Source organism: Copadichromis virginalis, linkage group LG23 (genome assembly GCF_057382275.1).
Source record: "Copadichromis virginalis isolate Kocher_CV1m ecotype Utaka linkage group LG23, C_Virginalis_male_GT1.1, whole genome shotgun sequence".
Taxonomy (NCBI): Eukaryota; Metazoa; Chordata; class Actinopteri; order Cichliformes; family Cichlidae; genus Copadichromis; species Copadichromis virginalis.
The window spans coordinates 9,029,056-9,045,772 of record NC_140639.1 but is presented as its reverse complement, the minus strand read 5'-3'; the positions used below and the strand labels follow the sequence as shown (position 1 = coordinate 9,045,772).

General features: G+C 39.8%; 1 protein-coding gene across 9 annotated transcripts in view; it reads right to left on the bottom strand.

Annotated features, from left to right (window-relative positions):
* fryl (furry homolog, like) overlaps positions 1–16,717 on the bottom strand; it is a 75,466-nt gene that overhangs the window by 51,674 nt on the left and 7,075 nt on the right. For 3 of the 9 annotated variants that reach the window (XM_085447443.1, XM_085447450.1, XM_085447451.1), the window contains exons 1-2: positions 9,860–10,428; positions 7,157–7,222 (exon numbers count right to left, since the gene is read on the bottom strand). The exons of 1 other annotated variant lie outside the window; for it this stretch is intronic. In XM_085447443.1, the coding sequence (XP_085303569.1) occupies positions 7,157–7,222; positions 9,860–10,124 (331 nt within the window). In that variant the 5' untranslated portion in view covers positions 10,125–10,428. Of the gene's footprint in view, positions 1–2,931; positions 3,858–7,156; positions 7,223–9,859; positions 10,541–15,466; positions 15,537–16,717 lie in introns of those variants that run through there. 5 more of the 9 variants (XM_085447444.1, XM_085447445.1, XM_085447442.1 and 2 more) reach the window with 4 other exon arrangements.

Genomic DNA, 16,717 nt, shown 5'->3' with positions numbered 1-16,717 from the left:
GATTAAAGAATTTAGACCGTTTTTAACTCTCAGTGTTCGTTTGACTTTGGGACCTGAAACGGACGGAGTTTTGGACCCAGATTACTCCGCTAAGCTCCTCACTACGGCAGCCGTAATGCTGACAATCCATCAAAACATTTTTTAACAGATTTCTGCTCGCCAAAATCGGTTCGACATCAGTAAGCACAACCAGAATTCATACATAAGGCACACTCGATTTTTGAGAAAATTAAAGGATTTTAAGTGTGCCTTATAGTGTGGAAAATAGAATATATCGCAATATATATCATTACCGTACATGCTTCAAATTATATCACGATAAGGATTTTAGGCCATATCGCCCAGCCCTATCTTCAAGTATTTGCTACCTTCAGGGAGAGGATTGAGACTTCCTGCAAATGTGTCTGGCTGGATGTTTACCATTCTTACATATTTCAAGGGGGCGGGGGGGGGGGGGGGGGGGGGGGGGAACAGTTACCAAGGTCAAACAATAACTGCTATGTGTTTCATGAAAAATTTGTCTTGTGATCACTGCAACCACACTCTCCTCGATTTTATAACTCACATATCCGTTTCAGGGTTAGGGGGTTCACGCCTCTCCCATCACATACTGGGTGAGGAACAGGGTAAACACTGAGCAGGTCACCAGTATAAAGACATTCAGGTCCATGGAACATTTATTTGGTTAACCTGCAAATCTTCAGACTGTCTGACAGAATAAGAGCACCTGTAGCACTTCTGATGCAGACTCAGAGAGAACATGCAAGGTTGACAAAAGAAAGGCTCTTGAAAGGGGACATGTTTCTTTTCAAAGCCAATGAAAACAGTTAGACTTTGTGCATTCTACTTTTTACAGATGTAATGCTTTTTTCCTGCAGTGCATTTGTGACAATTTCAAAAGATAGAAGTTCAACAAGCTCTCGTCCGCCTAAAAAGCTAGAAATAACTTTATACATAATTTTAAAGGGAGTTAATTTCAACACATTTTGGATGTTGCTGATACAAGTTTGCATTCTAGAAATTTAAATAGCAAACTTTTACCTAGTAGACTAAAATGACTGTGGTTATTAAATACCTAGAAACTTGTGTTGTGGTTATGGCAAACAGAAATGAAGTGTAGGTCCAACCTCTACATTCACTTAGCTAGCTCAAATTGTGCAAAATAAAACATCAATTATGTTAAAAGCACTAGATTGTATATCTTCTGGCACATAGTGATCTAAATGGCTGGCTAAATCCTCAAATATACAGTCATTGAAGTGGGGTGTAGCACATCTGTTCATGTTCACTGAAGCTTAATACACAAATTTCTCTTTGTTGGCACTCTTTGTTTTTTGGCCAGCATGCCTTTGCCATAATACACGGAATCCTGACTTGCAGAAATGGCTCCCAATAACAAGAAAACAATTTAAAAAAATAAATAAATCAAAAACTGTGATATTCTAATGCATCGAAAATTGTTAGAACTAATTAAAATGAATTTAACTGGCATGCTGATCAAAATACATAATTAATAAGTCAGTATTTTGTAACCACATTGCACGTATCTAGAAACAATATCAAAATGCACAGCATACACGGCATGAAAATTGACAAATGTTATAGCCATCAAAACTGACAAATTCCACTATGGGTGTGAGTGGCAGAGAGAAACACAGGTAATATATTAGCATATACAATTTTTAAAAAAAAGTGTACGGCCCTATAATCAGTCTCAGTCTTTTCCTCATTTGATAATATAAACAGAGGCAATGCCATTTAGCATCTGCTACTGAAAAATTGATAAATAATGTGCAAATCAATCATTTAAGTCCAAACCTGAATGATACAAATCTAAATTTAAATTTTAACCAAAACAGAATAAGTCAGGTGATTAGAGCCCAGCAGATAAGCCTTTAAAGAGGGTCTAACTATTCCTCTTTCAGACAAAAGGAACAGTGGCTCAGAGGTTGTATCGCTGGAGAGACAATATCTTTTTGATTCCTGATATATTATGGGCTGCATGGGAAGCTAATAATAGGAGGCAACCAGAAGACAGATCAATAGTAGAGAAACATTAGCTGGCCCAGAGGAAAGGAAGAAGAGGATAGCGAAACTAGGAGGACGGGGAACAGAGTAGATAGGGGAGCACTCCTAAGGAAGCGCTTAACATAGTAATTTGGATATTGAAATCAGGGGTGCGTCAGCCGCATTTTAGTATTGGCGAATTTGCTTTGATGACTCCGGTGGCATGCACTGATGTCAGCTGCTGATAATTCGCTGTTGTGGCTCATAAATTTAGAAGTCCTTGAATCCTTGTGTTTTGAGTTCAATTTCATAAACTTGCAAAACAAGGTTTCTTTGTTCCCTTCGCACAGACGTGGGGAAAAATGAAAAAACATCTATATCTATATTGACTGTTACGCAAACTGTTAACAACAGCCAGCCGAAATAACAATATTAACATTGATAATATATCTGTCCAAAATGTATAATCAGTAAATGCAGATAGCAAGTTGATAAATACAGAAAAAGTAAAAGAAAGTTAGACAAGATCTTCAAAAGAACAGAGGGAATACTTCATGTCCATCTGTGTTATGTATCAGTAGATGCTCATCAATAGAAACATTATCTTTGGGACATCCAGGAGCCAGCAGAATGATGATGAGTGCAGGAAGAAGGGCACTCTGCTGAATGAAGACTTTAATTGCACCCACTTGCATACACATCAAACAAGGCCGACTAAACCTGCACTAAACATAATCTGTCATCTTGACAACTCCACTAATGGCCACTTTTCTTATACGGGAAGGAGATATAAGAAATCCACACATGGAACGCACAAAGACATGTACAATGCTGCACAGGCTCTGCTGGCTGCGTGTGGCAGATAAGTCTGGTGGCAGTAAGTGCGGTATGTAAACATTTGTGCAAGCTTGGAAAGATACTCACAGCTGCTACTCCAAGACTTGAGGAGAGATTTGATGCTGATCTCAAAGAAGACAGAATCCTGCAGGCTCAGCATGGTAGCTCCCAAAAGTTAAGCTTCCCCAGAAGGCACAAATTTTACAGGTTTCCTTTCACCTTTATTTCCCAAAAGCCAAACATTCCACTCTTCTCAAAAATAAACACCTTGCACTTATCAAACTTGCAGACTCCACCAGTAGGAGCTGAGTACTAGCCTCCACAGGTGCTAGTTAAAGGCAGCATCCTGAAGAACAGTGCGAGCAGATGCTGACGGAAAACCCAAGAAGCCCTACCACTTTTTCGCTTTTGCCACCCAGTTAGCTGAAGTAAAAGTGATCAGAAAGAAGAGAGAGAGCGCGCAGCCTGGCTAGTTAGAGAAGTATTCCACCCAAGAGCCTGCTGCCCACTTGCCAGTCCACAGAGTCCCTCATCCCCATTTCAGCAGAGAAAAATCCAGAAACCGAAGGACACAACTGCATGAGAACTTTTGTTCCTGAAATGAGGGAAAACGGCAGCAGAACAGTACGCGATAGAAGTCTTAACAATGTGCGGTAATATTCCTTCTCCCCTTCTCTTCCTGTGTTTATGTGTGTGTGTGCGTGCATGTGTGTGTGCCAGTCCTAGCCCGCTAGCACCGTCAGCCACCCTCCTCCTCCTGCCCCAAAAGCTCTCTCCCTCCGTGTTCGCTCATGGCCAGCCCCTCCTCTTCTGAGTGAGCTCTTGTTCTTTTACCGATGCCTGCTCTTTTCTCTCAGAGTGAGAGAGATGGAGAGAGCTTGTTTCAACAGCAAACAGGGAGGGAGGGAGCAGTGCGTGGGGGTGGTTGATGTCATCAAAATGCTGCGAGTGTTCCCTGGCCGTGGTTCAGTAATGCATACGCATGTCAGAGCTGCTACTGTGCTGCCTCTCTGCTAGCCTATCAAAGCAATACTTCCTGTAAGCTCCGCAGCAATACTGATGCGTCATTCCAAACTGCAGTAGGAGGGAAAGGAAAGAATGGGAGGTGGATGAGGGAAAGGAAAGAGGAAGGATAGATTGAACACACCTTAACTAGTCAACCAAAATAATAAAAATATGTTCCTAAATTAAATGTATTAAATGTATATTTCACTTTTTAAAACAGGAATATATATGACGTAATAGGAGTATGTTAATGCAACTCACTACAGTCAAGTGAGATGGATAGATGACTTGCTACCTGTTTTCTTTGGCATTATAGTGATCGAAACTAATCTTCTTGCTAAGCTAACTGCTCACACCCACAGGAATCATGGGCATTACATCACTGCCCTGTCTGAAAGCTACCAGGCATAGTAACACACAGAATGATACACAAACACACAACACACCCCATTAGTAAGAAAACAGCCCATTGTTTTTGTGTGAATGTGAAAGACACACGCACACGATTCAGCTGATATTTTAATCTTGCACTGACGCTAGTTATTCCTGCCCTGGCAGAGACTTTAATGCTGATCCACATGACATCAAGCAATTTGTAGTCAAGCACAGGATTAAGTTTGTTACCAAAATATTGTGAAGGGAAAAGCAGTGGGAAAGCTGCAAAAGACAAATGTTCTTTGTCTTCTTTTAGTTTAGTCTTCATTTCTCGCTCGCCCTCAGTCTCTCCCTCCGTCACATGTCCTCCACTACACAAGTTATGCAAAGTGAGGCAGAGCTCATTGCAAACAAACAACACAAGCAGATGCTTTGTCAAGCCCTGGCTGGTGCTACCCCGACGCAGGCTTCCACTGTGAAACTCTGCCTTGTAATACACAAACAGATTGTTTACAGTACCACTGCAAATTTGCAGCAATCACACTGTTTTATTTTAAGCCTTAAATCGGAACTTCTATGAGTCATGTTTAATCTTTCCTAGAGCTACATTAAAAGCAAGATACTGCCCCGTCTGTCTGTTCAAATCTGACCAACTGCATTTCCCCAAATGTCAAAGTATTACGTATGTGTCTAATTTACTAACCTAAAAATCCCCAGGATTACACTCATGCAGCAGCTTTACTGTGACTAATGGCCACAACTGGAGATGTAAAGCCATATATAGAAGTCTGTGAAGCAGAGTCTGATCCTGAATGAGAAGGGGAACAGCTTGCTGTTGCACAATTCAAAGACAATTTAGGAACATAGCAGGATGTTTCAAAATATCAGACAGTTTTCTAAGTAATGAAGTAAAATATGTTTTGGGGTTATTTTGTTAAGATGTCACTAGATTACTTGTAGCCTTAAATTAGTTAATTTAATGAGGAAATGAAACTCTTGAGATTAAGAATTTCTTTTGTGAGAGTTCTGGGTCATGTCAGGAAACATGAGCCGACCGCATTTTCAATGGGAAAAAAACAAAACAAAAAAAACCCCCAAACCCAAGCATGCACAGGGGCAACATGCAACACAGAAGGACTCCACCTGTGGGGTTTTTTTTGTTTTTGTTTTTTAATCTTTGGTCCACCCTTTTTCTATCTGACACAAATGCAGTAAGTAACAGCACAGAGGGTGGATAGCTGAATAGTTTTAGGGATCAGTCAAGTTTGACTGTTTTCAAATATAACTTACTAAATGTGCTCCCTTTACATGCCTTGGCTCTAAGTTCATGTAGTGGGAGGACAACAGAAGAACTCATGGTCAAATCCTGTTTAAAAACAACATCTGGGTTAATATTATTGTAATCGACAAACGAGTCAACATAAAACAATCAGAGCTCTCTGCAAACATTGTTTTCTGTAAACCAGCTTTATTGTTTAAGGAATGCAGGACTGACCACACCGTCTCTCTGGGAACACTAGAGCTAAAAGCTACTGTCCGATGGAGCTGACGTAAACCGAGAACTTCAAATAAACACCATTATAACTCACTTCCTGGAATAAAGTCCTCACTGATCAAATAATCTCAACTAAATGCACAATCAAGGCAGGTTACTTAAGCTTCATTCACAAAGTAGGAGCAGTGACTGACAGTTAGCCATCCTGGCTGCAGACAGTATAGAGCAGCTGCTCCTCCCCGGAGCCCATGGGGTGGAGGATGCATTTCCTGTGCTGGCCTCTCTGAAGGGCAGTGGTGGGAACAATAATCGATAGGAGCTGTAATTCAATCCCTGACCTCCCCAGCGATGCCTGGGCTGCAGAGGACACATCATTTAGATCCATCACAGCATTCTGAGTATGCAGCACAATTCTGCAACCTGCACATCTACTTACTTCCGCATGCTCCGTTGACTCAGACCCAGCTATTTCATTGCACTTCTGTATTAAACACCACACATTTAGACAAAGGTTTTACACAAAACTAAATAGGCTGGATTTTTTTCCCTTTAGTAGTATATTGCAGTTTAGCTGAATGACAGTGGATCTAACCTTCATATATAATGTGTTGCATAAACCATAAACGGTCAAATTCTATGAGACAATCTATTGATTCTGCTCAAGCTGAAAATGAGCAAACTCATTCTTTTGATTCGCCTAGCAAATTAAGACAGTCTAATTGGGAAAAAAAAAAAAAAAAAAGTATTTCTTAGGTCAGAAGCAAAAGCCCCCGTGGAATGATGAGCAGAACATGAGGAAAATCTGAATAAAAACACCTCTTAACTCAGGTTTTAAAAGGTCAGTTTATTACTCATAGAACCAAATGTCTTCAAGTTTATTCACTATGGAACAGCTGGCTGGAGAATGAGTATGAACAATGATTCACAGCATTCGTCGATATGACACCATATTCCCACTAAATGCAGGCTGCACTGCGCACCATTATGGAGTTTGTTTCACTATTGTTGGCTGACGACTACTTAAGAAATTCCATGAATAAGTTCATCCATCCTGTCTGGATACACACCCTGTGGAGTGTTTAGACAGAAATTTCACAAGGATCTTTTATTACAGAAGCACAACCCATCACTGCACCATTTTGTCACATGCTCCAAACACTCCCTAATCACAAACCCGCTGCACCCATTAACCAAATACAGTCCTAATCAAACGTATCCTGAAAACTGAACTGTGCATCAAGCAGTTGAATATTGTCTAAGCCTGCAAAAGATGACAAACGACAAAATGAAAAGAACAGCACCGCCTTAAAAGCCACAGACTATGCAGGTTCTTCAACAAGGGAAGTGTCACTCCACACGGAGTTAAAACTCAATTAAAGCTCCTCTGACCTCATCTTAATGTAGCAATCACGCTACGTCTTGTAATGCATAACTCACCATTGTGACCCCTGCCATCACCAGCATGGTTCAAAAAGGAGACTTTTTTAATATGATGGATCTTTCCTAATAGGGAAGAAAGAAGGAAATGTTTGAAAACAATTTGCCCAGTCAACAGAAACTGTCTTTCAAAATGAACATCAGCCTATAGCCTGCAGTCTGAGCCAAGCACATGAACACAGACGCAACAAGAGTTTCATGAGCCAAGCTAGCAAAACTTTAGATTATCTTCACACTTCACCAAACCAAAATGAAGAATATCACTTTGTTATTGTGGGTTAGTTTAACCGGTTGAATAATGTTATTCATAAAAGACTAAGAGGCCAAGTGAGTGCAGCAGAAGGGAAGGCTGAGTCATATTTTAGCCATGAGCAAATAGGGAGCAAGCATGCTCTGACAGGTAGCAGTGGAGGGGAAAAAAGAAAATACCCTGAGAAGTTTACCAGTGTAAACTGGCTGACCTACATGAAAAATTATATGTACATAAACCTTTAACTACTGTCACAGGCACAATATATCCCCTACTACAGAGGCATGACACTGGCTTTGGATGTGTCCAGGCGGTGAACGATTATTGAGTTGATGTGGCAAAAGATTTGTATTTGCTTCAGAGCAGACATGGTAGCAGCTGGTATACACCACCTTTTGTATCCTTTGAACTTAATGCTCCATAGAGCTCCACGCTGTCTCACGCTGTCTGGAATGACTTCAAGGTGCACAATGCGATGGATGTTTTACAATGTCAAACTTCCTGACTGGAAGCGACTGGAGATGTTGACCTTGAATAAGAGCTGGCCAAAAATTTAATCAAAGACCTTTGACTTTTATGGATCTGTCCTCAGAGATTTTTGATCACACCTTGCCTACAGCTTACCTGCCAAGTAAAATAACTCTGCACTCTTAAACAGACATAACCTGCATCGCAGCTTTCCTTTTATGTTGTCTGAAAATGCTTAAGATCACCAAAGCTCCAGCCAGAAACAACAAGTATGCTTTTTATCATCCAGTAAGATGTCAGATTGCTAGATCAAATGGTGACAAGACACCCAGAAAAGTCATGATAGTGGGCTTTCTATGGAAAGGCATGTTCACAGATAAAAGAGACTAAATAAATAAAACACTCTTTTTCAACAATCCACCATTGTGTATATAAGTAGCAGTATCTTAAAAAAGGAAAGAAAAATCAAGGAAGAAAGTAAGAAGTATTTGACACATATTTCGCGATGCTGAACTAAACCACCTGGGTAGGACAGAAATCCACAATCCACAAACACTAAAAGGGATTACAAAAAAGGTTCTATTGACAGTAAACACATCAAGCGGACAGAGTAACCTTTAACACTTTTCTTTGCAAACGCTGTTATCATTTTGACTGGCTCGGTCACAAAAGACAAATAATTTTGTTGTTGTGTTTTAAACTTTTGACAACTAGGTTAATGGCAGCAGTGAATGTGAATAATGCATTAAGAATGCTGACCATGAAAACATGAAAACCAAAATAATGTTTTAAATTGGGCTTGGAAATTTACACTGTATGCAGTTCTTAAATATAGTCTGTGTGGGCACATCACAGCAAGCATTGCCTTTGTAAGCTAAAAGTGGTTTGGTAATATTCGTGAATTGTTTAAATAGCAGTCTGACAGACCACAGTCCAGCCTAAACTTGGCTTTCTTATGCTACTGCCATGTGCTGTCGCATTACACAGTTAAGAGGGCTCCACCTACACTACCTCAGTTCTGTGTAGCTGCTTCTGTTTAATACTGATGTGAGATCACATTTTGACAATGGATTTGGCCAACTAGGCGAAAAACCCGTAATACACGCAATGACATCACTGCACCAATTCCAAATTCAGTATGAATTTTCTGACTTCACTTCCAGTGGTTTTCTGGCTCACAGTGAGTGGGGTAACTAGCCATCAGGAAGACAGTCTTGCACATAGTAAATTAAAACTACTACTACTAATACTTTACTGGTATTCCAAACAAATTTTAAAGAAAAATAATTTTATGAAAATGATTTTCCTTTGACTAAAAGATTGGATGGGTGCCAAAAATTTTCCACTCTGTTAACAGTAAGTGAACTGACTGCTACGAATCATAAAATATTAGAAATCCTGCGTAGATAAACTTACTCAATATATACTATACGGTATAACACATCCAGGACAGGCATCTAAAGCAATTAAATCTCTGTTTTCCACACAATTAATTGGATTTGGATTTATTTATTTATTGCACAATTTGAGAAAAATGTATCTTACCACTGTTTGCACTTTAAACATTTAATAGCCTATGCCCAATAAACAAAGAAGAATATGAATAAGGAATAAAGCTTTTATCGCAATGTCAAATTTTTGCATATCTACAGTGTTATTTTGTGTATTGTATATGTTCAGATTGAAATCACAATGGAAATACAATTCATTTGTCAGCACACATGCCCCTATGCCACACTCTCAATTGAGCATGGATTGAGAGTGGTGACCACAGCATTTTACTGCCCTCCACAGTGAACAGAAAACACAGATAACCCAGTCGTATTTTTTCATACATGGTGTATGTAAGCATGTGTGCATAAAGCAGGAGGGTATTAAGCCAGTTTTTGGAAATATGTTAACAGAGATTAACCAAAATTGTAATCTATAGGAAGCACATAAAAAAAGCTATATATATATGAATTGTGTATTTGGGACATTTGTACCTTTAAGGCGGGTATGGTTACTGCGAGCATGTCTGGAGGAGCTTATCCCAGCATCTTGCTTTGTAACCGGATCTACCAGATCTTCTTCAATGGTCTGTCCCATGGTTAGCAGGCCCAGTCTTTTCACCCGGAGAAGCCGTGGGCCTGGCTCCCTGGGTTCAGTTCCCCCATGTTCAGCAGATCCCTCACCTGAGATCACAGCTGGAACCAGGCTCTTTAGAAAATCCATGGTCGATGAGACTTTAGGTCTTTTACTCTGGTGCATAGTCCAGTAGCCTGTGCCACGCCATTCTGACACAAATTACCTGCCTGTTTCACGTGCCCCATTTACAGAGGAGTAGGTAGTCTTTATAGCGAGCTGCAACCTACATGTAGCCGTCAGACGTGCACTCACTGTAAAGTTCTTAAGCTGTGGGCCCTTACAGAGCAACGCAGAAACTCTCTGTCAGGCTCTCTAAAGCTATATAGAGAGCTCCAACTGTAGCTAGTTAACCTGACAGAGTGAGAAACTTTCTACACTGCACATTACCTGTCTGTTGACAGTGTAAAGAGAAAGCAAAAAGACATGGATCTTTTCATAGGATGTGATGTAATTGCAAGTAGGCAGGGCTATATTTGAGTGCCAGGCACTATCTGGGGTGGGACTAGAACATGTTCCACAGGAGATAACACAAGCTTGGGCCTCTAGCCAATCACAACAGCGACGACACCAGCCACACCCTGCTGGCCTGTGTTACTCACAGGAGAAACACCACAAGAGAAGGAAGAAGATTGACAGGGACTAAAACAAGTAAGGAAGCGCCATAGAGCAAGCTTCACTCGCCCGCCTGCCTGCATTTACTGATAGCGCTTATCGAAGTCGAAATAGTGTCACTTTTTAGTATTCATGCACAAGCACAAATGCTCATTTGCTTTCTTGCTAACTTGCTTAAACAACAAGAGCACCCCTCCCCTTGCTTTCACTTCTGTTCAACTGTGCTGGTGTCTGAAACAGGGTGATGACAGACTGCTGTGCTCTGCTTGGCTGCACAGTTTGTACCTGCAGTGAACTCAAACCCTTCCAAATATCCCTTGCTGCAGAGTAAGGCTGTCTTATGCTGTGCTGACTCTCAAAAGCTCACTGCCTAAAGAAATCATCAATTTACAAATGCAGTGAGTGCTCTACAGCAACAGAGAGCTGGAAGCATTCACAAATTTCAGTGATGGCCACAGCACTAATGTGCAAAAAAAGATTAAAATGCTTAAGATGAACATTATATGCTGTTTCATCAATCAGTAAGCAGCATGATAAAGGGACTGTTCTAATGAAGACTCCAATAAGCACTTTAATATTAATAATGAAATAAGCAACTCTAATATAAAGAGGTTTATGGCACTAAAGTACTCAACAGGATTTAAAACCTTGCTTTACATCTTTAAAAGCTTATTCATCCATATTCCTAACAACTTATCCAATTCAGGGTCGTTGGGGGCTGGAGCCTATCAACTGCTGTCAGGACGAGAAGCAGGGTACACCTGCAGCATTGCTGGTGCATCACAGGGTTAACACAGAGAGACGGACAACCATCCACACTCACTTTCACACCTAACATACAGGTAGGCACAGGGAGAACATGCAAAGTCTCCCCGTTTTCTGGGCCTGACACTCACACTTGGATGAGTTTCGGGGTTCTCATCTTCCTCCTGATGTAAAACTTAAGTCCATTATTTTCCAGCGAGTCAAACGAGGTTTGCTAGAGCCCTGTACAATACAGAAGAGGGAGCTACTCCAAGCTGACATCAAAACCAAGTTTTTGCTATATTAGCTCACATTGATAGCATTATGCTGTTATGAAACACGAATGGCGAACGTACTCAAAAATTAACCGTGGCCTTTAAAGATTTTTTCTTTGTTCGACTAATGATTATAAGGAAACATGCACTCTGTGAGACCAGTAAGTGTGGTTAGGGAGTGTTTACACCCTCTACTGCAGTGTGCGAAAACGTCAACAGCAAGATGATGTAATTGTTGTAGTGTATAAACTATGTCAAAAGGCAGAGACAGGAAGTAAAAGCTAAAGACATCATCCTCTTCCTGTTTCTCTCCTCTGTGCTTTCTGTAAATATAACTGAAAAAGCAATACATGTAGGTATGCATGTACGTAAATATGCTTGAATGTGTTCTTGCATTGGCTGCATATGGTATAAAAAAAAAAAAAAACCCTGATATACAAATAAGGTAGCTGGCTCTATATAGTAGGAATGTAAATATTGTAGTGGCAGGAAACGCCAGACACACTAAAGGGTCTAAGACGGCCCATCAATATGGCCCTATGTATTTATATTAAATAAAAGGGGAATTTTTACATCTTATTATGCAACAGTTTCTCTGGTTTGGCCAACTTGAGATCACACTCTGGTGTTTTTAGCACTTGATCTAAAATTAGTAGATACCCCAAGCTTTAGAAGTTTACAACATGACTACTTGACAAGCAAGCAGAACACTTGTTAAAGTGGGACTGTAGCTAATTAACACTTATGCCCGAAACTACACTACCAAAACATCAATTAATTAATTTTTTTTTAATCACACAATTTTTCCACTGGCATCAACATTTTCATATATAAAAAGTCATAAAATTGAATTAATTTACTGTTAAATCTATCAAAGTGTAAACCTTCACAATCCAGAAAAAACAACTGACACAAAAATGTTTTGTCCTCACTTAAAAGAACACCAGGAATTGAAATGTTAGTTCAGAAACTTCAAACCATTTTGCTTCCATTGCATATAAAGTGCAGCAGGCCTTTTAAGTTGCCATTTCCACTAGAGACCACAGATGTCTGCTAAGGCACAGGAACTAATTTGTAGTTCTAGTTTACATAGTCCTTTGAGTCTTTAGGAATTATATAAGAGTGAGGTAGCTAAATATGTCAAAGTGTGCCCATCTGACCTCTCATCTTACTTGCCAAACTGATTGCCTTAGTTATGGCATGCTGCAATTCATTAGGCTGGTAAAAGTTTCCAAAAGGAATAATTTGAAATCTAGATACAAAACTTGACAAATTATTAAAAAATATAATCCCAAATGTAAGCACAAGAGAAAAAGACTGTTTTAAGTTGCAAAGATTGATGTTGTTTCAGGACTACTGCCAGGCAAAGATGCAGAAAGGAGTTAGTCAGAGAAAGCGAGAAATGGATATGGCAAAGATAGCCATCATTAGGCCAGGGCACTACAATGGTCAGTGGAGGCAGCTGTGGTTAGCTGGGGCCAGGTCTGTGGTGCTGGTGAGTTAGAACAATACCCCTGCACAGGAGGCCCAGATCCCAATCAGCCCAGGAATGTGGAAGAGGAAACTCCGAGAACAATGTACAGCGTTCCTAGGCCATTCTGGGTCCCACCCATTTGTGCCTTGGTCTGCTTTCAAGCAGAAGAAAACAGGAAAACTACTGGGCCAGGGACCAGAAACCAGGGTCTGTTCTGCAGTCAGCTGAGGGGGCTGTCAGCATTAAACCTACCAGAGTCACTGTGATTGCTTTGTGCATGCATGAGTCTACTGCCCCACCTCTGGATGTGAGTAAACAGCTAGCATTCCATGTCAAGTAAGGTGAATATGAAAACAATGTTACACTGCCCCCTAATGGTACAAACAGCCACATCATCAAGCTATAACTCTGCCTTCTTATGCAAGACTCTCAAGTGTAACCTGAAATGATTCAACCATAAAAACTGTGTTTTTGGACAAGTGTCTAACATATTGCTTGAGTGCAACTTCATCTTAATTTTTGCTTACTAACGGCTTGCTCTCCCAAGTTAGTCCCTATAAACTCTGGCTATTCAGATGATAACTCTAAATCTCTCAATTAGGAAACCAATACAGTTAATACGTTTGAAAATAAATATCAGTATTTCTTTTTGTATGCAATTTCTTATGGCCCTATTTGTTTTTATATTTACATAACTGAATCAAATTTAATGTATGCCATGGATCTATTTTTAATTTCCTGTACACAAGTTAAATTTTAAGGCTGTGTTTTCCATTGGTAAACACAAACGAAGTGCTGAACATTCAAACATTCGTACAGCGAGAGATCAAGCTGGTTCAGCCCAGTGCTGAATGGCTGTTGAAAGGCAACCCACAGAGAGCCTGGTTGTCACTGCTGAAGAATGTGAGAATGTGACCTAACCAGACCCAGTGTCAAAATTAACCTCCTTTCTTTCTTTTTTTGTGTCCAGACCAAGTGTGAGATGACACATCTCTCCCGGAGACCAAAACAATATGCACAACCACATATTTAAGCAGTCATGTGACACATGCCGGCATAACCCAACTTCACGACATTTACAGCTCACTGCTGAAAGAATAATTTCAACACTTGATTAAAACTTTTTTCGCCCCTTAAATATTAACACCATAGCTGCTACTGAGAGTCATTTTGAGACCTAAGTGGCAGAATTTGCCAACTCTGCCTCACACAAACTGTGGAACAGTGTTACGGAATCAGCCGTAACACTGACACTCAACATATTTTGAACCATTCAAACAAAAAAACAGAACAGTAGGTGGGCTTCAGTGTAACTGGAGATTTTTTTAAGCCTTTTTTTAGTTGAATCCATTTTTTTATTATGTTTGGCACTGTCAAACATAACAATTACTTTATCAAATACTTTATCAATTACTGTCTTATGATGTTTGCTTTCTAAACATGCACTTCACATTTAGGCTTGATACACAACAGCTATGTCTGATTTAAAAATGCCCTGAAAAATACCTGATACAGCTTTCACTAGAATAAAATCAACTTTAGACAGCTAAGGGGGTCATTGATTCGATGTTAATACTCAGTTGTGACATGCAAGTGTGTGAACTCAAAGTTACATTCTGTGGGTCAGCTCATTGTTGATTTACGCAGTAGTGTTTCTAGTTTGGTCATTTATTTCTTCATTTTTTCTTTAAAGCTTAAAAGAGGAAACTCTTGCAGCGCTGTGATGGTAATATGAGTCAAAGCAGTCTTACACCTTTGCAATTGTAAAATGACACATCTATATGACAGAATTACTTGAAACTGTTAGTCTAACTGTAAAGCCTGTGTGAGAGCAGATTCAAATAAAGTTTCACCTTAGGACAGAGGTTCCCAAAGTGTGGGGGGGGGGGCGTGGTATGGGAGAAAAAATAAAAAATAAAAGAATGCTTGGACACTGGGGCTTCCACGCAAACGCAAAGCAGGTGATGATGTTTTCAAACCAACTTCATTCTAAGCCAATGACTAGAAAATATGGTGAAGCATATCTTCCCTTTGGCTTCACCTGCACAGGAGCCAAGGTAGGAGATTACAAGATTTTTGTTGTAAAACAAAGAGGAGCCTAGCAAAAAAAGTTTGGGAAACACTGCCTTAGGACTACAGTACAGACAAACACAGATGAAGTTAACCAAGTCAAACAAGAAAAGAAAATGCCAGCCAGAAAATACTAAATACTCTATTGTACTACTTTTAGAACTTTGCAAAACAAACACAGCAATTAATCCAACACCCTCCTCATTCCCACAGTATTTAGCTTGCATTTGCTCTAAAACCTAAACCACAGTACACAGTGGAACACAACCCCCTTAACCCTTGCATACTACCTTAAGGCCATAGAGCATGGGCTGGAACAGGAAAGTGACAGGAGGGCCCACAAATTTGCTGCACAGGAATCTGAAATGGAGTGCACAGAAATCATCCCTTTAACAACTACAAAGCAGAAAATTGATATGAAAACAGCATAAACAACCAGAGGAATAGAGAAAATACACTCTTTAATCTTAAAGTCAATCTACTGTGCTCATTTCATGCGTCATATTTTAATTCCTAGCCTAATCACTTTGAATGATTCCCAGTTACAAATAGTCCTCATTTATGTCATGCTGGGGCTTTGTACAGTCCCATATCTTAAAAAAATAATAATAATAATAATTTCAGCTCCTCCCGCTTCAAGTCCCTCTTCCTTTAAGTAAGCTTTCTTCTGGTTGGCTGCCTCTCACAAACCAAAGGTTTGAACAACACATGATTGAGCTACTTTGTCTGGGATGACAGTATTAGACATGTTAGCTCACAAGGGTATTAGAATGCCAAGAATAAAAGGTTATAGGTCTGTGTTACCTTGCTTGACAGAAATCATTGTAAACTCTTGGCATTTCTGATCATCTGCTGAAAAGACGACTACCGCAACTGAGTAAGTGAAACCTTTGTCAACAAAACTGTCAATTTTTTTTTTTACAGTGCTGCTGATTTTTCTTTAGCTGCGGCTAAAAACCTCTTCAGACAGATTCCAAAGATTCCTCAATGCAGGAAAAAGCCTGGCTGCTAGCTCGCAGAAAAACCTTGTGCACATGCTGACCTCCCTGTTTAAAACTCTAGCCATGTTTAATATGCGCACTAACATATCAACAGTATATTAAGGAAAGAACATTCATTATGGCTTTACATTAACATTGGTATAGATGCACTTACTTTTGAGAGTTGGGAAAACATTCACACATGTGTAACTTCACTAGTACAATCTTAAAGCTTTCAATAATAGTGTCAGTATTTTTAAAGATATGGTATAAAAATGTCTAAAACAGGCATTTTCTCACACCCCTCCACCCCCGATTCTGAGGCGCCAATCAGCAGGAAGGATATGAGCCATAATCATATTGTTGCGGTGATGCACAGAAGAACTTCATGGCCATTTTAGATATGTGCTGACAGACATCTACTCATTTTAGGCCATGAAAATGGGTAGGTACGTTTTGTTTTGTTTTTTTAAATAGTACATCTCTGTACACTGAAATTAGAATTATGAATCTCTTCACATTCACTCAGAGAAAAGCCTTAGAATATCCACCCAGAATCAT